This window comes from Ursus americanus, chromosome 16, assembly GCF_024610735.1.
Source record: "Ursus americanus isolate L20-20 chromosome 16, mUrsAme1.1.p, whole genome shotgun sequence".
In the NCBI taxonomy this organism is placed as follows: Eukaryota; Metazoa; Chordata; class Mammalia; order Carnivora; family Ursidae; genus Ursus; species Ursus americanus.
The window spans coordinates 59,299,908-59,320,515 of record NC_142142.1 but is presented as its reverse complement, the minus strand read 5'-3'; the positions used below and the strand labels follow the sequence as shown (position 1 = coordinate 59,320,515).

Here is a 20,608-nt window from a genome sequence, read left to right as displayed (position 1 = left end):
AAAAATCTTAAAAAAAAAAATCTCTACAAAGAAAGTAGATTTTCACCACTTCATTAACCTTAACAGGTCTTATAATCCTTATTGGGATGTACAGTCCACATTAATGAACTTGACCGTCCCATACTGTCTAAATGTTGCACTGGAAAGTCTTCCCACACCACTTCACAAACATGATTTCCTTTGAACACTGCACATGTTACGAACTCATACATAGTTCAACATGTAAACATTTACGTTAGTCTATAAGTTACACTGCATTCAGCTCAGTATCAAACCACGCTATTCAGTAAAAGCTGCCTGAATATTACAAGGACATTTAACTGACTAAAAACTCTGGTAATGTATGTCCAAAAACGTATGTCAAGGTTACACACTGGTTTCTTCTTACAAATAGCATGATGAGGTATTAAATACTAAAAGAGCAGTAATTTATCTCAGCAACTGTAACATGTACTATTTGTATGTAACTATTGTTTGGTCTTGTGAATTTCAGTAGGTTTTCTAGAATTAGGACTATAATTTTGACTTGAAAGTACTTCGAGGTAAAACCCTGATTTTTCAGTTGAGAACTGAGAAATTAGAAATTAGAAATGACCATTTGACAGTTTATTCATACTTACAAATAAGCATGCTTTTTAAAGGTCAAAATCCCAAATTTCTCTCTACAGAAATTTGTAACACAGCAGAATTTTTTTTGTGTGCTTTACTTCATTTCTTTACAGTTTGATACAAGTATACAGAGAAAAAAATACAAGAAAAAAGATACCCATATTTGGAAAACAGCAAGGTAGTGAAGAAGTGCATGCATGCAAAGACTATCCCCTACCTTGAAATAGATGGGAGCCATCTCCCCCACCTCCCTCGGGAGCGGGACACACTCATAAACCATGTGACAGTGCTTCCTCATGCCCATGTGTGTTTCTAAAAACACGCAGTCCAGTCCTTTATCTTCAAACATCTTTACCAGTGATTTTCGGAACATCTGAAGAAAGAACATGGCTAGTCAATAAAGCACTTGGAAAAAATACAAAATATGGAAACAATAAAAGGTAAACTCAATCCCCTTCAAGGAAAAAATAAGTAGTAAACAACGTTTAAATTCTGTACTGTTACCTTATAGTTACTTTACTGTCTAAATCTACTACATAATTTCACATATTTAAGAAACTTTTTTTTTAAATTGGAATTACTCTGCATATTTTTACGTACATATTGGAAATGGTTCCAATAAACTGAAATAAGAAAAGGAAGAGAGAAAAATCAAACTCTATTAGTAAAATATACGGAACTGACAGTAAAATCAGAGGAAAACATCCACAAGCCAAAAAAGGTCCTCCTAGAAAGTGGGCGTGGAATTTCCTGCCAACTGTCTGCCTGTGCTCACAGCATCTTCATCCGCTGGTTCCCATGTATGTCTGCTGACCCTTCACTGGTAACCCTGCACATTCAAGTGGTCCCCTATTTTCACACAGAATCATGTCCCAGCAAGTGTATGAAAGTCAAACATGGTAAAGTTGAAAAGTAAGAGTATTTTCTTTTCCCAAAGAACTCAACATTATTATAAAACCCCTACTTCTTACTATCTTCTACGTATTTATTTCCTTATTTATGTCACACTCCTAGGCCCAAGGGACAGTTGTTTGTGGAGCTCAGACGTGCAGTCCAGGATGTGCACGTGTGCTCACAGGACAGCCCGTGTAGAGCAGGATGAAGTCAGGTGTTAGAAGAGAGGGGACCAGGCTGAAGACTGGGCGCCAGAAGCCAAGTCCCCACCACCACCAAGGTGTCTAAGAACCGAAATTCAAACGTGGCCTTCCAGAGTGTCCTATGTTTGTATAGTGTGAGTATATTTGTCTAAGTAGGAGGAAGAAGCATTTTTTATTTAAATTTGTCAGCTGATTTATAACTTTTAAATATTTTAATTAAATTTTTGAATTATGATTGTAGATCACATGAAGAAAATACAGAGAGATCCCATATACCTTTAACCCAGTTTTCCCCGTTACAAAACCAGTCCAGTATCACGACCAGGATACTGACATGGACACAGTAGAGAAAAGAGAGCAACTCCAGGCCCACGAGGATCCCTCCCACTGCCTGCTTACAGCCACACCCCCTTCCATCACAGCAGGAACCCCCAGTATGCTCTCCATTTCTGTAATCCTAGCATTTCCAGAATGTTATATAAACGCAGTGACACCGTTTGCGGTTGCTGCTCCTCCCTCAGCATTAACTCCCCGAGATTCCACCTGGCTGTCGTTCAGACAGGGACGGCCACGTGGAGATGGTGCACAGGCTCCCCACTCAGCCTCCACTGACACCCAGAACGGGGAGAGGCTACTGTTCACGGCTGCGTAGGGGACGGGAGCTCTGGGATTCCACCAGGTCTCTGATAATCACTAATTACTGATCACTCATCACTTTACTGTTTTGTATTCATTTTATAAAATAAGAGCAAGTAGAAAAAAAAATCAAATAATTGTAACTTGAGTCAACTAGAAAGATACCTAGTAAGCAACGGTTACAGGATTTGCTTTTCGTTTCTGACCTCCGCTCCACTTTATGTTAGACACTCAATCTGTTGTTAAACTCAGTCTTGGCTAACAGCCTACAGGGTTGCAGATTTTCCACCTATAATCTCATGATAAGGTGACCGTGAGATAAATTATTATAGATGATTAAAGATGATTGTTTCCCCTTTTAAAAATTCTCTGACGTTGGTACTATATAAAATTAAATTAATGGAGAAAATGCACACACAACTGAGATTAAATTATGATAAAAAATAATAAAATATAAACTACTGGCATAGATATCTACATGGTAAAACTGATGATTCAAATTTTGCAGCTGCCAAGGCCTTAATCTGATTTCTGCAGATAAAAAACCCCTCCCCAAGAAAGCTGTTTTCATTAAACTGTTTCACTTTCCTCTTCCTGAGCAAACAAAAAAAGACTAAACTTCCCAGCCTGCCTGGGACTTAGGAGGGGATATATTTAACGCTGGGCAATGGAATACACACAGAAATGATAGTGCCACTTGTGTGACAAGTGGCTTATGTGTCACTTGAAACAGTTAAGCGGTAGTGTGCCTTTTTGTATTCATTTTCTTTCATCCAAGGGGCTGAAAGAGAAGGACTCCACCACAGGAGAGCCTTCTCATGGAAGGAGCCTGGATACCTGACTTTATGTCTAGAAGCAATCTGCCTTGGAGAACTGCCCAAACAACACTGGAATACGACATAAGAAACTAACTTTTGGGGCGCCTGGGTGGCTCAGTCGGTGAAGCATCTGCCTTCGGCTCAGGTCATGATCCCAGGGACCTGGGATCGAGCCCCCTTCAGGCTCCCTGCTCAGCAGGAAGTCTGCTGGGTGGGGGGGATGCCCTCTCTTCCTCTGCCCCTCCGCCCCGTACTCGCATGCTCTCTCTCTCTCTCAAATACATAAATAAATCTTAAAAAAGAAAGAAAAGAAATGAACTCTTGCTGTCTCAAGCACTGTGAGTTAGGTTTTGTTGCAACAGCAGTGAAGAATAGTAAGATGGGCAATCCACGGACATCAGTGATACCCCCGAAACCGCTGATGAACCAGGAAGTGACAAGAGTTAACCGCATTCTTCCCTCTACTCAACTCCATGTCCCAACAGTTACCTTCACAGGCCTAATAGCACATGCACAAAAAGATTAAAACACAAAACCAAACAGGAAAATATAACTGGTTCTATAACATAGGTTTTTAGATTGTCTCTATTTTGTTAATTGTTACTACGTTTCTGAATTTTTATTATGAATATTTTCAATTAATTGTTATTTATTTCATTACCTAGTTTTGTGCTAAGATAATGTTATATGCTAGAAAAAGGAAAATGAGGGGCACCTGGGTGGCTCAGTGGGTTAAGTGTCTGCATTCAGCTTGAGTCATGATCCCAGAGTCCTGGGATCAGCCCTGGGTCTGACTCCCTGCTCAGTGGAGAGCCTGCTTCTTCCTGTGCCCCTCCCCCAACACATGCACATGCATGTGCGCTCTCTCTCTCCCTCTCCCCCCAAATAAATAAAATCTTTTGGAAAAAAAGAAAAAGGAAAATCAGTACTAGAGTAGAACTACATATTTGAAAACTAAGTTTTTTTGAAGAGGTAGAAAGTGGATAAAAAGCAGCAGCAGCAACAACAATGTAAATTTAACTAATCCAAACACATCTCACAAACCTCCTGACTTCATGTTTCCTCACAGCCCTTTCCTGCATTAACTGTTTGGATGCTCGTTCTAGACACTCTGGACAATAGTGAAGACGACAACTCCAGATGTCATGAATTAAAAATGAAAACTTGAAAGACCTAAATTAGTAGTGATACAAGAATAGGTCAATATTATATATAAACATCATTCGAATAGTTTCAAGGAGGACACACACACACAAAGTACTTCTTCTCTCTGCATATAGAAGCCTTTAATTTAAAAATACGAGTTTAACGACATAATTTCAGGTTATCCACTCCCCTAAAGCAGGATTTTCTGGAAGCTCAATATAACACATACACTATACATATTTAAATAATATTTATTCTTTAAGTTATATGATAAGCAAACACAGAAGAAAGTTTTTTAGTTCATTATTTAAGACACCAAAACTATTTTATGCTTCAGAGCAACACAGATACCCCATGTTATGGGGATGCCATAAAATCCCCAAATTTCTAGTAGAAAAAGTTGCATCCATTGGGTAATCACTATTTTCCACATTTCTAACCTATGACTATTCACCCAAGTGCCATTCCCCATTTAGTTAAACACATCTAGACTAAAATATCTTACAATATATTTAAGTAAACTATACTACAACGTGTTGAAATTCTTAATTTGTAAAAGTCACATTACAACAATTCAGGTAAATATTAAGTACAAAATTTTGAAATGAAAATTAAAGTATTTTACTTGAAAATATCAAAGCTACTTAGGATTGATCATGTAATATTAACACTATAATTTATTCAAGTTTTCTAAATAGAAGATGTCTAAAAGATGGAGTTATTCCAAATAAATATTATGAGATACAATACCACATATATATTTAACTCTACACCCTTCATGGAGTGACCACCAAAAATGACATTAATTTTTAAAACAGTCCAAACTTACGAGAACAAAAAGAATGAGAAAAGATTCACTGAAAATCAGATCCCCCCCATAGTATCTGACTTTGACACTGGAAAGCTGGTTCATGCGCGGGTGGAGTGTGGTGGGGGGTGGTTAGCAGGGAGGGTCCAAAGAAGGAAGCCTCCTGCCCTGCGGAACCCTCAGAAGGCTCAGGAGTTGGCAGCAAGTAGTTACAGAAGTAGATGAAGATGTAGCAAAGAGCAAATGGCATGGATGAAAGTCTTTGAAAAAAGCAATTAACACGCCGATACCCTCCTGGACCCTGGCAGAACACTACAGGATTCTTCTTTGGAAAAGGTACAAATAAGGTTGCTGGGCTGAGAAAAGCAGACACAGCTGAGAGTATACAGTCTGAAAACAGGAGATGTTACGTAGGATTCAAAATTCTGCCACCCCAGCCTTCTTCCCCAACTCAGCTGCCAGAACGCTAGCAAGCATGAGATGTACTTGGTTAGAGACAGAAAGAGTGGTCTCCGGGGAGTCTGATCGCCCCACGAAACACACCTAACAGTCCAGTACTGGAGGCTTCCCAGTGAAATGGCCCCATCACACCACTCGGCAGTGAAGCCACTGCAGATAATGACCTCACCGCCGAACCGCTCATCTGGGATACCGAAAAAATGGACCTACGGTGTCTGACTATAACATAAGTTCAAACACATCTGTCAAACTGATAAGAATAACTTTGGGGTGCCTGGGTGGCTCAGTCGTTGGGCGTCTGCCTTCGGCTCAGGGCGTGATCCCGGCGTTATGGGGTCGAGCCCCACGTCAGGCTCCTCCACTGGGAGCCTGCTTCTTCCTCTCCCACTCCCCCTGCTTGTGTTCCCTCTCTCGCTGGCTGTCTCTGTCGGATAAATAAATAAAATCTTAAAAAAAAAAAAAAAACTGATAACTTTAAGGGGGACCTAAGTTTCACTATATATATAATGAAACTAAAAATTTGGCTCTTATTCAGTCAAAATCTGTGATTATTCCCACATGCTGTGCTGAAACTTATCTCTGCATTTTCTACTAAATAAAATCTAAAATTAAAATGAAATGTTACTAGAGGATGGAGATAAAAATCACTGAGAAGAAGTGGCTCTTTCATTTGTAAACAGTATTTTTTCCTAAGTCAAGTAATTTTTGTTATATATTCCCTAGAAGGGGCAAATAACCATAAGGATATTCAATAAGAATAATTAATTTGAAAATTTTTTAAAGGTATTTTATTTTTAAGTAATCTCTGTACTCAATGTGGGGCTTGAACTGAAAACCCCAAGATCAAGAGTCACACACTCCACTGACTGAGCCAACCAGGTGCCCCAATTTGAATTTTTGTACATATTTGAAAATAAGAACAAAAGTCCCCAAAGCCACATTTCTTTAAATAAGCTAGAATCAGATACTTTATTTGCTCACTATCTTATAGTAATTTATAACTTGTAAGAATTTCTTCTTTTATCACAAGGAAAGAGCCATAATGCTATTATTTATATTAAATAACTTGGCTTTTACTCACTCAATTTTCCACAATGCACATAGCTCACAAAAATCCACTAAATTATTATGTAATGTGTACGAGAATATACCATACCTTTGGGCAAAATTAAAGATTTTTATCTCTACATTTTTCATAACACCTGGATTATCTTATATTCACGTACTCAATATCTACTGAACTGAATAAATTTCTTCTTTATCCACCTCAATGTTTTCCATCAAGTAGCTTAATTTCTTACGGAAATATAAAACACACAGACTAGATTCCTGTATTACTTAAAATCTTTTTGGCACTGTATTTTGCTCTAAGTTAAATCAGTTTTGCATGTATAAATCGTTTAAAGACATTCCAGAAAAGTCTCAAAATAATCCTGAAAACGAAATTTGCATACACTTAAATTATTTACTGCGCTGGCATCCACTACTAGAAAAAAATTTTTTTGCACATCAAATGTATTTGTCCACATTCTTGCCCATACTCAGCCACAGACGCATTAAAAGAGTCTGTCCTTTACCCTTCACAGCATAAACTTAAAGATTACAAGGAGTAAGAGACCGAATTTCATAATATGCAGTCAAAATATCTTCTCTTTCAGCATCTTTGTCACCATGATTCAAAGACAATACAGTCTCTTCTGAAGTCTTACAGTTTTCACATTTTCTAAGTGGGGGTCCCTCTAACCCCTATTCAATTGTCAAGTATTAGAAAAACAAGAGTTTTCTTTCTTTTCTCTTTTGGTCATTATGAAGTCTTGAAATAATTCAGGAGCAATTTCACCCATGTTGTGTCTTTCAGTTTCTTACAGAATCACACACACACACTCTCTCTCTCCTTGAATTCAAAAGCTGGGCCAGGTTATAAAGGGAAAAGTATGGAAATAAAGGCTGATAGCAAAATCACAGAACAGAGCCCAACTCCATTACAGGAAAATATGGCAACTGCTGGATATGAACCTCTGACTTCCAAAATTTATTTTTGTTATCTGAAAATATCTTTCCTTTTGGCTATAATCGATTAGCTTACTGTGTTACATTCATATTTTTAAGTAAAAATAATTATTACTGTGTCACAGTTTATTTAGCACACAAAAACTTTCAGTTGTACACCTGAAACTAATTATATTATAATTATAAAATTATAATTACATTTCAATAAAAATTTTTTTACAAAAGCTTTCAAAACATGGAGTACATAAGGGAAGTAAGATAAAAAGGTAGTGAGCGGTGAAAACCCCATGATCCACAGGTGTACACAACCAGGGAAATGTGTGCACATGTGTAAGTTCAGAAAGTAAAATTGCTGGACGAAAGTATAAGAAACCCGCTGGAATTTATAACAACAGCTTGTAAAGACCGGTCATGAGCATTACTAGGGTGAGTGTGATCACGCTGACCTGAATTTCCTCCCAGACGTCTTCATCCAATAAGGTCGCTGCTCTGTGGTGCTGCAAAGGGACTATCAGGCAGTGTCCCTCGGTAAGAGAGCGGAAGTTGGGTAAACATAAGTAAACCTATGGAGGGAAAATTGCAAAGTGAAATGTTATTATATTTATTCTCCACTGTGACAAATGAGCCATGGGAAACATGGCGAATGTTTAATAAGGTTTACTTGTTTACAAGCAATATATTTTATTTTAATGTTTTTAAAGATATCTGATATTTTTCTAAAATTTTTAAAGGCCATGAAGATAGATTTTAATAAACTGGAAATTTATAGCCCAAGTCTCAATTTTAACTGTTATACGTACATCAGAGATTGAGCTTCCCCAAGGGCAAAATGAATGACACTTTATCCTTATTCTGAGAAAGCTTTTTGCTTCTTGAAACAATGCAATTTTTGGCAAGAATGAAACAAATACATGGCTTGGTAATGACAGAGAAGTCTAACTGGTGCCTAATCATCAGGCAGTCCTCCTCTCATTGGCTGTGCAAAGAGAATTAACGCAACTAAGACAGAAAGGAAATGTGCTCTGTAGGGCTTTACTGTTCTGGTTAAGTTCTATCTATTTAAATACATGTATTACCTACCAATTGGTGTTATTTTTTCACTGTACACAAACTGTCTTTAAAAAAAAAAGGTCAGTTAGTATATATGTAGTGAGCAGTGCTCATGAGGAACATAAGTAATATTCTGCAAAGGGGCTTGATCTTATTTTCTATTATTTTTTTTTTGTTAGGTTTTAGCTAGAAATATTTTGTATGGCAGACAATATTATTTAACAAAATAATGCAAAATTTTAAAGCTTTGCTGAGAGGACAAAGTAGCAGTGGATACGGAAATTTACCTAAATTTATAGTAAAATCATAACCATATTCAAAATTAAAAACAACATCAGTACTGATGCATTAACTGTAACAAATTTACATCTTGTAAATTGCCTACTACTCTCAGATGTTAACAAGAGAAGAAACTGGACACAGTGTACGTGGAACTCTGTACTGCCTTCTTAATTTTTCTGTAAATCTAAAACTGTTCTAAAAAACAAAGCCTACTTAAAAAAAAGGTAAAGCACAGTGTTAAGACAAGCAGATAGATCTTTTATTTTTAAAAAAGAAGGGAGAAGGGAGGGATAGCTGATGATCAGAAGTTATTTCTAACTCTGTGACTCTAATTAGAGTACTAATATAGCTTCATTAATATATTTGCATTGAAGACATTAATTTTAAATATTAGAAATTTAGGGTGAGGGAGAATTACTGAATTGCTTTGAAATACTATTTATTGTTTCAACTTAATGGCAAAGTAATTCTTTAGAAACTCAAAATCATATATGATTAACTTAGGTAATAACTAAAAGGAATAATTTGTTACTGTTTATTCAGATGAATTAAATGACCTGTTAGTCAGATATTGTAGGACATGGAAGAAATTCCTTCTAATCAATATTTCAAATATTTCTACATTAAAATATTCTGACACAAAAGGCAGAACGTCAATGGTAGTTTTTAGAGCAAAGACAGCATAAAGTACAGATGGAGAAAGGAGAGGCTCAAGTGGTTTTTTTAAATGAAACCAAAGTACAAAGACGACTACACGAGGAAACAAACAGATGAGCCAACTCTTGGGAAGTTATAGGCAAAGAGAAGGATTTAATACCATTAGAAAAGACTGCCTGGAAAGTGTGGGTTACCGCACCGCAGAGGAGAACCACCAAGGAGAATGGGGCAAGGCAGGTCGTAAGAAACAGAAAATGTGCGTTCACTGGCCAGCTGTCTGCTTTCATGAGAGAACTGATGCAGCCCACACAGCAGGAAGCCAATGGCAGGTCCACACACTCAGCATCTCTGTGCCTCCCTGGACGCAGCCTGTCCCCAGAACTAGGGACACGAAGAACCCACTGGAAAAACTCCAAACGTCTCAAGTACAGGAGGAAACATTTAAGTGTTACTTTATATTTGATCTATTCTTATACTTTTAAAAGGTGGAGATCAGACTGAAGAGGAATGAAATATTTATAATGTCGTAATTACAAAAATTTTACTGTCTACGTAAAGGTCTGGGATATAATTCAGACAAATTAATACAAGTAACAGGTTATGGTGGGTTTTTTTTCGTTGAATAAATTTTAAATGGAATTTTTACATTTACCCTTTTTTTTTTTTGAAGAGATAGAGACAGCCAGCGAGAGAGGGAACACAAGCAGGGGGAGTGGGAGAGGAAGAAGCAAGCTCACAGCAGAGGAGCCCGATGTGGGGCTCGATCCCATAACACCGGGATCACGCCCTGAGCCGAAGGCAGACACTTAACGACTGCGCCACCCAGGCGCCCCTACATTTACCCTTTTGATAAAGTTTGGAAGGAAAGAAAGAGGAAGGATAAGGAAATAAATTAAAGAAACCAAAACAGAAACTGATAAGTTGACAGTTTTAACAACCTACAAATATTAAAGACTAGAGTTGGAATGGAAAAGACAACGCCAGTTCTTTGGATACATGGGGTGTATCTTGTGTGTACGTGAGAAACAAACAAATCGATAAATACACGCGTATGTACAGTACCTGAACTATCGGGACCTGAACTAGCACTCATTCGTTCAACTTCCTCTCCCACTCCACTCCAGCTACACTGGCCTCTCCGCCCCGTGGATGCCAAGCACATTCTCTCCTCAGGGCTCTTCACTCCTGGATGCCCCTTCCTGAAATAGGAGTCATTCCTATCTTCATGTTGCTTGCTCCTTCCATCTTTCATAGCTTTACTAAGATACCTCCTCAAAGGGGCCTTCTAGACCACCGTCTCAAAAAATCCCACATTTTATCCCATTTCCCTGCTTTATTAGCATAGGACAACACTTTCTTCGATTAGGACAGTTACTACTTTATCTTCTGCCCTAATTTACTACAACACAAGCTCCACAAGTACATCAGAGTCTACTTTCCCCCAGTAACAAATGAGGTCTGGTATGTGTCAGGTACACAATCATCACTTACTCAGAAGAATTAAGTCACCAAATATTTATCGAAATAAGTGACTACAAACACATGGTCTTGCTTTATAACGGGATGTATGTTTGGTAAACAATGGGATACATGCTTAGTGTACAATGATGACTTAGACTTTCTTTGTCCTCATGGAACTTACAGACTATCAGGAAAGGGACTCAATAAGCGAGTAAAATACAGAAAAATTTTCGAATTTTGAGATATTCTATGAAGAACAAATAGGCTCTATGAGAAAGTAAGGTAAGAAGCAGAAACCACTTTAGACTGAATATTTCTGAAGTGATTTTAACACTAAGAATCAACTGCTGACCGTGAAAATAAGGCCACACAGCTGGTAAACGGCAGAGGCAGAACCTGAGTCCAGGTGGGCCGGCTCCACAGTTCAGAGCCGTAAGCATTACCCAATGCTGCTTCTCTAAAGAGCAGGATCACACAAGATAGGAGCTTCGTGTCACCTAAATATTTATACTCACTCTAAAGAAGATTCTAAGAACCACGGGAAGTTAGAAAAGGAAAATATTTGAAACACAGAATAAGAGAAGAAAACAGACTACAATCCTGTAAGAGTCTCAAGAAAGAGGCAAATCTGCACAAAGCACTACATCACTTCCTCAGGATAAATGTTCCACTTCTTACCTTAACACCTATGGCAACAATAAGGTGCTTGGGAAACTGAGAGCTGTCAAAACAATACAGACATGTTTCCATTTGTGCAGCAAGACTCTGGTGCTCGGCAATCGCTTTCCTCCTCTGGTTCTCTTCCTCTTCACCAGAACGTTCTCTCTCAGCTGCTTTGGAGACAAACATGTCATCTAGAGTGTAATAGTCTCCATCTGTTTTTCCCATAAACTGAAAAACCAAAATAACAGTAGTGGGGAGAAGGCAGTGGTTAACATTTTATTGTACTGTAGCTCTTAAGTTCTACTTGTAAGTTCTATGGTAAAACTTTCAAATTTTAAAAAAAGAAGGAGAAAAACATGATTAAAAATTTAAGCTTGATTTTCAAGGTCAATCAATCAGCATCATCAACATCATCATCACCATCACAGCTACAGTTTACCAAGTATCTACCATGTACAATTTTATGCAATGTAACTGTTTTAGACTCCGTGAGAATGAGACCATTATTGTTTCCATTTAATAGATGAGGAAATTGAACTACGGAGAGGTTAAGAACTACTTTCATTTTAAAATCTGCATATGCTCCATACAGACCATAAACATTTTTCAACTCTATCTCCAGGCAGCTTCTCCACACCTCCCCAAACATTAACTGTAGCCAGGGTGATGCTTTTAAAACACGAAATTCATTTACTTATTTTATTCATGCCCTCAAAGTACTCCACGTTGTGAACAGGATCAAGGTCAGACTCTGGTTTGCCTACTAAATCACAGACACTGACAAGCATAATAGTTAAAAGTTGGGACTCTCTTGTCAGAATGACCATGGTATAAAGTCCTAGCTCCCACATGTCTTAGCCTGGGGCAAGTTATTTAATCTCTCTGTGCTCCCTGCATGCTTTACTTCCTCATTTCACAACCGTCATAACAATACCACCTCCCTAACAGGTTATCTTGCCTAATCCTCACAACACGTGCCTGACACACAGGAAGGACTCACACGCTTCACGCACACGGCTCTCTGACCAATTTGGCCCCCAACTGTGCCAGTCTACTCCCACTGCTTTCTCAATCTGAGGCTTCGATTTAGTTGTTGCCTCCAAAGAAGAACTCTCTTGGATCTTCCAAGATCCTCTGGTTCAGTACTCCCGTCAGTTTCATATGACCACACTATATCATAACTGCTCATTAACTGTGTTTTTCTCCCATTAGACTAAGTTCTAAGTTCTATTTAGTCTGGTAAGTACCAAAAGAGAACTCTCTTTTGTATCATCAAATGCAAAGCAATAGCAAGATGCTTGGATTTTATCAGACACTTAAAAAGATTTGAAAAGAGCTAGAATGGCTGTATTTATGTCAGAGAAAGTAGAATTGAAAGCAAAGAATATTATGAAGGAGATAAAAGGTCATTTCTCAAAGATAAAAGGGTCACACCATCAAGAGAACATAACAATATTGAAATTTATACACCTAATTACTGAGTTTCAAAAAAAATGAAGCAAAAACTTGATAGAACTGCAGAAGAAATACACAAATCCACAAATGTAGTCAGAGATTTAAATATCCCTCTCTCAATAACTGACAGAACAAGGAGAAAATCAATAGGCATATTGAAGACCTGAACAAAACTATGAACCAATTTAACCTGACATTCACAGAAAGTCTTTCCAGCACCAGCAGAATACACTTTCTTCTCAGATGCAGAGAGAACATTTACCAAGAGATAACATTCGTGGTCATAACACAAGTCCTAACAAATTTAAAAGGATTCAGGTAACATAAAGTATGTGCATGGAACACAATGGAATTAAATTAGAAATACCAGCAGAAACACATTTGGAAAACTGCCAAGTATTTGGAAATTAAATAGCCCAGTTCCAAATAACCCATGTATCTATCAAATAAATAAATAAGAAAATCAGAAAGTATTCTGAAGTGCAATAAAATATAGGCGAATTTGTGGTATGCTGATAAAGTAGTACTCGGAGGGACAATTACAGCATCAAGCACCTACCTAAGAAAACAAGAAAGGCCTCAAATCAGTAACACCAACATCCACCTTAAGAAAGTAAAAAAAAAAAAAAAAAAAAAAAAAAGGAATAGAATAGAAAATAAAATAGAATGTAAACAGAAGATTTCTAAAATGTCCTTATTGATAGAACCAGGTAAAAATTAGAAACCAGGTACTAATTATTAGCACTAAGGGTCCTCTAGGAGCACATTAGCTTCCTTGCCTATACTAGAATTTATTTTTTATCTTCTACTTTTTCTCTACATTAATCCTTGCATATATCTCTCCTCCAGGTTTGTTTACTTATGTGAACAGCCCTGATTTACAATTATTTTAACTTCAGACCTTTATCTCAATTACAACACATTATATTTTGAAAAATATCAGAACTAGTCACTAATTATCTTCATAGAGTGACCAGCCATGTACTAGGTACTAACAGAAACCTTAAATACTCTCTCACCCAAACATCCCCACAACATAGGAACTGTCATCCTCACTTGTAAGATTTTAAAAGGCTTAAGAGAGACTAAAAACTTCATCAAAATCACACAGCTATTAAGAGACAGAAGCAGGAATCCGACAAAGGTTATCTGACTGTAAAAATGAAGAGTGTATGACATACAGTAAGCCTCTCTCACTTAAGAAATCCATCTTTAAAAGACAGAAAGGGTATATTTTAAATATAGTCTATGAAGCAGCATAGAGAATTAGAAGAAACCTTGAATTTCACCTGGAATAAATACACCCAACTGAGTGAAGGTACTCATCGGAGGGAACTCAGACATCCAGCAGGTACTCCTCTTTGCTGAAGTGTATTAGTAGAGTAGCAGAGTACACACTTCCTTCCACACATACTGTGCCACATGTGACATACTGCCATGAAAACACGGTTATTAAAAACCAGCTCATGAGTGACCAGGGGATATATTCAATTCAAATCAAATCCTTTGTATATGGAAGACAGTACTTCTGTTCTTTAAATCTATGCTCCGTGGATGTTGCCAAATTTCTCTGATTTCTTCATAGTTCTGAATTAAATAGAGTACAGTCTTGTCTCTTAAATCTGCATAATTTTTCAACACAATACAAAACTGATTCTTCAACACAACTACAATTCTGTCCTCCAATGCCCTCTAATTATTTGAATTTTTCCCATTATCTTTTACTTGGGCTTTGATCCAAAATGCTTTTCATTTATTAATCATGTACACATCTTCTGTGACCTTCATGCCACCATCTTCCCATATTTGACAAGAAAAAGTTTTTTAATGGACAGAATGTTAACAGAAAGTGAAAAACTGAGTCTACAAAGTAGAAAAGCAAAATACTTGCTGGCAGAAAGGAGGTGAAGAAAGAAAACAGAGGTATGAAAATAAGACTCTCCCTCACTTAGAGAGTCCTAAAGAAAGCTGACAGGATGGTACAAGCTCGAGTTCATACATCGTATTTTAAAACTCTGAGAATCTCTTTTTCAAACAAATCAGAAAAATGTGGTAAAATAGTTACGACATTAAAAAACATCAAAGAAAGGAGGGAAGATCACCAAAAGTGATCAACAGATTAAATACAAAGCCTATCGAAATCCCAATAATGTTTTCTGCAGAAACAGAAAAATCCATCTTAAAATTCATATGGGATGGATCTCAAGGCACTACAAAGAGACAAAATAATCCTGAAAATGGACAAAGGTAGAGGCCTCACACTTTCTGATTTTAAAACTTACGGCAAAGCTACAGTAACCAAAACAGTGTAACAGACCAATGAAACAGAAGAGAGAGCCTAGAAATAAGGCCTCTCATATATGGTCAAAATATTCTCAACAAGGGTGCCAAGACCACTGAAAGGGGAAATGACAGTCTCTTAAACAGATGGTGTTGAGAAAACTGGATATTCACATGAAAAAAAAAAAGTTGGACCCTTAATTTATACCATATATAAAAATTAACTCAAAACAGGTCACAGACCTAAACTTAAGAACTAAAAAACTCTTGGAAAAAAATCATAGAGGAAAAGCTTCCTGACAAACAAAAAATAGATAAGCTGGACTATATCAAACTTATAAAAACTTTGGTGCACCAAGGGACACTGCCAACAGAGTGAAAAGGCAGCCTACCGAACAGGATGAAATCTTTGCAAATCGTATATCCAAAATATATACCCAAAAGAACTCTTACAATTCAACAACAGCAAAACAAGAGAAAAACAAAAACCAAGCAACCTGATCCAAAACTAGGCAAAGGTTCTGAGCAGACATTTCCCCAAGGAAGGTACACAAATGGCCAATCAGCACAGGGAAATGCAAATCAAAACTACAACGAAGTTACCGCTTGAGGCTCTTGAGACGGTGGGAATTCAAGAGTCAGACAGACACTAGCAAGTGGACAAGGATGGGGAGAAATCAGAACCTTCATACTCTGTTGGTGGAAATGTGAGATGGTACAGTTTCTTTGGAAAACGGTCTGGGAGTTCCTCAAACAAATATAAACTAATAAATAAACAATTAAACATATGGATTACCATATGACCAGATAATTTCACTTCCAGGTATATACCTAAGAGAAATGAAAACATGTGTAACAAACTTTACATAAATCTTTAAAGCAGCATTATTCGTTACAGCCAAAAGACGGACACAATGCGAACGCCCATCGACTGATGAACAGATCGACAACGTGTAAAATCTGTCCAATACAGTATCAGGAGGCTACAAACCAGAAACGAAGCGCTCACACCTGCTACAACAGGAACTGTAAAAATGCGACATGGAAGACACCAGTCACAGAAAATCACGATCCTATCCATGAAATATCCAGACCCGGGAAATCTGCAGACACAGAAAACAGATCTGTGGCTGTTCAGGGTGGGGACGGAAGGGAGCTGAAAGGTTAGCGGGTGACAGCGGAAGGTTACAGGGTTCCCTCGTGAGGTGATAAAAATGTTCTAAAATCGACCGTGGTGACAGTTACACATGTCTGTAAATATGCTAAAAACCACTGAATTGTACGCTTTAAATGGGTGAATTATATGCCACATGAATCATATCTCAAGAAAGCTGTTAAATAAAAAATTACCGTTACCCAAAGAGAAGGAAATCTGGAAACCCTTGGAATGTCCTGCCTGTGAAGAGTGGCTTTGTTGACCTGGGAGCCCTGGGTCACACGAGATAGTGCTAACAGTGTGATTTATGGTGCAGGCCGGGGCCATGCAGCATCAGCTCCACCTCAGGAGTGACTGGAAACTAAGGTCATCCTCACAGGCAATGAACCACGTCTACAGGACCAAACCCCAACAAAAATCCTGCACGCTAAGGCTCGGGTGAGCTTCCCTGCTGGCATCTCTCACACATCACTGCTGGGAGAAGTCAGCGCTGTCCACCACTCACTGGGAGAGGACAAATGGAAGCATCACGCTTGCAACCTCCTGGACTCAGCTCCATGCGCCTCTTCCCCTGGCTGACTTTACATCTGTATTCCTTCACAGTAATAAGCCTTACTGTGAGTACAACAGCTTTTGGTGAATTCTGTTACCAAACCAAAGGGCGGCCTTGGGGATCCCTGAACCTGCAGCTAGAAGTGAGGGTAGACTTGGGGAGGGTAGTCACTGTGGAGACAATAATAACCAAATGCAACATACAAACACTGGTCGGATCCTAGATCTCAAACAAACAAACCTATAAAGATTTAAATATAGATTATACATTCACATTTTCAAAGTAAACATACGGTTCTGCATGGTACACAGGCCCCAGCCAAAAGTGCACAGGTGCAGGACCTGGGCTCCACACTGGGATGGCCCAGAAGGACAGCGGTGGAAGGAAAACCTCTCAGTAAGAAGAATGCTGAGCAGTGCATGTGGTTGTTCGTTCTGGATGGAAGGAGAGGTGGCCAGAGCTACAGGTCTAAACTGATTCGTGAACTAGGGCTAATCGTTTGGTTGGATGGTCAGGGACCTGGACAGAACACAAGCAGAGAATTAGCAGCTAGGAGGTCTGGGAAGAAATATGTGGACGGATCTCTCCAAACTGATACAGAGCACAAAGACATCTGTGGCGTTGGTGAACACATTTATGTCACTAGCCCTGCTACGTTTGTCTAAATGAGGTTATGAACAGGGTGGCCAGCCAGGGAAGGAAATTATGTGGGGGCTCAGCACCATGACCTTCCACGTACCAAAGCTGATCTGGCTGTAGCCACAGATGAATACCAACCCTGCCAACAACAGAGATCACGCTGAGCCCCTGATACGGCAGCATCCTTACGAGGATCAGCCACTATCTGGCGACAGGCTGGGCACACTGGACTGCTTCCATCACGGAAGGGGACCCACCCTGTTCTCACTGGAACAGACAAGTACTCTGGATACGGATGGATTTCCTTCCCTGCATGTAATATTTTTGCCAAAACTACCATCTCTGGATTTATATCATCAAGGTATCACACACATTCCTCTGACCAAGAAAGCAATTTCACAGCAAATAGAATGTGGCCATGGGTCCATGCCCATTGAATTCACAGGTCCAGGGTCACTACACTCATCACGCAATGATGATCACCAGACAATGGTCCAGCCACATTTAATTCATCACGTTCCCCATCATCCTGAGGCAGCTAGCCGACCAGAACAGTAAACTGGCCTTTTCTAGACTTAATGAGAAATGCTGGGTGGCACCTGCTGGGGCTAGGGCAATGTCCTCCAGAATGAACGATGTGCTCTAAATCAACACCCAAACTGTAATGCTCTCTCTCCCCTTGGCAGGGTTCACAGGTCTAGGAATCTAGGGGAAAATAGGGGTGACCCATCTCATTACTGCGTTTGATACACTAGCAAAACTTACGCTGCCCATCCCTGTGACTCTAGGCCCTACTGGTGTACAGGTCTCAGTTCCAAAGGGAGGAATACTTCTACCAAGGGACGCAACCATGACTCACTGCACTTGGAACAGACACTGCCACCTGGCTCCTCTGGTTCCTCTGTCCACTAGACCAGAGTCCCTACACTGGCTGGAGTGACTGACTCTGACTAAGGGCAGACTGGCTTGGTACTACATAATAGAGGCAAGGGGACGTGTAACTTGAATATAGGAGATCTTTTAGGGCACCTCTTAGTATCTCATAGCCTAGGATTAAAGTCAATGATAAACTACAACAACTCAAATTAAGGCAGGACCACTCATAAATGAAGGTTTGGGTCCACGCTACGAGGCAAGGACCCATGAGCAGCTAAGGTGCTGCTGCGGCGAAAGGAATACGGAATGGGTAGCGCAGGAAGGCACTTATAAACGCTCGCTCAAACCACAGGACCAGTATCTCTTTGCTGCTTTGATACAAATATGTATGTGAATATACATTTAACTATTAACCAGAATTTTTTCTTCTCTTTCCCTCTCTCATCTCTTTACCATCTACCATAAATGTGAGAAGTAGCTTTGTATTCTCTCTGGGGAAAGGGTTAGCATGTTTTTTATTTTAAGTGGGACAGTTGTATCATGCTAGACAGAAGCATGACTTCTTTGTTATTTTCTTTATTTAGAGATTAAATACAGTTTAAGGAGCCGTGCCAAGGTATAAAGACACGGGTTATGGTTACCGCCAATCTGACTACCCTGGCCGAAGTTTACCAGACTTCCCTTTTCTGTGTTTCTGCTTAGGGTGGGCAAAGGGAGAAATTCTTACAGGAAACTTGAAACAGACATGAACTAACCACATTTCAGAGTCTACCCTGTCCACTTACCTGCTCACTCACCTCCTACACAGCACAGCAGCTGGGTCTGCAACTGCTCCCCATCCCCTCCACCCGCTTTCGGCTTCTCTGAGCTCTGGGTCAGACGTGGGTGTTGAGCTCCCGGCCTGGCCTAAAGGACAGCCACACTACCAAGGCCACAGGCAACAAGAACGGACATGTGTTTCCTGTCCATCCTCGAGAGCTCGGTTCCAGCGTGTTCTTGCTCCCCCTCTCCTTACACTCCTCTTCCCTCCCAAGTGCCTGCCTCTGGACTTAAAGATGCAAACACACAGCCCTAATGACCGCTTCCCTGGCTCCCACAATTGCGAAAGTTCAAACTCCTGCAAGAAGCCTGTGTCTGTGTGTCTTTTATTAGTTCTGTTTCTCTGATTGAAAAGTGACTGATACAGATTTAACCTTCTATAAATAGCAGTAACAAGCTGCTTTTGTTCAGAGGCTCTGCTTGTACATTTTTTCAAAAATATTCCAAGAATAATATTATTTTTTGAATATCATTAACCACTGTGCAAAAACAGTACATAACAGTATATGAAATTCAGACCTGTCAAATGTCAATTGTATAATATGGTTGTTGAAAGTTAATGTAATAATAAAATAAAATTACTCCTTTTCTGCTCCAGTCCACTATCTCTAATGCCCAAATCCAACAGTATTATTTTAGTATAGTCCAATCTGAATGTAATCACCATCTTCCTCCTCTGGTCCTATCCCCTGGCTGCCATGTTGTAGAAAAGTCATTACATTTTGCAATTGGCTCCACTATGAACTCATCAGCTGAACTGGCTCGTCAGCACAATTGTTAAAACCTCCCATTTTATACCATGACTATTTCAGAAGATTACCATCAAGCCTTCGACACACCATCAATTTTCCTCTCACTCTCAGCAGATGATCTCAAAAATCAGACAAGAACTTGTTCATCTTCCTACCACCAAACCTACAAACCCTCCAAGCAAATGCCTGGCTCATACTTCTTCCCTCCTGCTAAACTGGGAGGGCACATGTGTCTCCATGTAAACCAGCCCTGCCGTCCATGCACTGGAACCCAACCCCATTTCATATACTCCGGATACAGCGGGCTCTGCAGTCTGCTTAACTACGGCACTCACGACTTCTTCCTCTTCTCGCTCGTCATTAGTCTACTCTTTTTCTTTCC

General features: G+C 39.2%; 1 protein-coding gene across 8 annotated transcripts in view; it reads right to left on the bottom strand.

Annotated features, from left to right (window-relative positions):
* Window positions 1–20,608, bottom strand: part of CWF19L2 (CWF19 like cell cycle control factor 2) — a 145,927-nt gene that overhangs the window by 9,449 nt on the left and 115,870 nt on the right. For all 8 annotated transcript variants that reach the window (XM_087868483.1, XM_087868484.1, XM_087868485.1 and 5 more), the window contains 3 exons: window positions 11,712–11,924; window positions 8,030–8,146; window positions 827–982 (listed from right to left, as the gene is read on the bottom strand). In XM_087868483.1, the coding sequence (XP_087724609.1) occupies window positions 827–982; window positions 8,030–8,146; window positions 11,712–11,924 (486 nt within the window). The remainder of the gene's footprint in view (window positions 1–826; window positions 983–8,029; window positions 8,147–11,711; window positions 11,925–20,608) is intronic.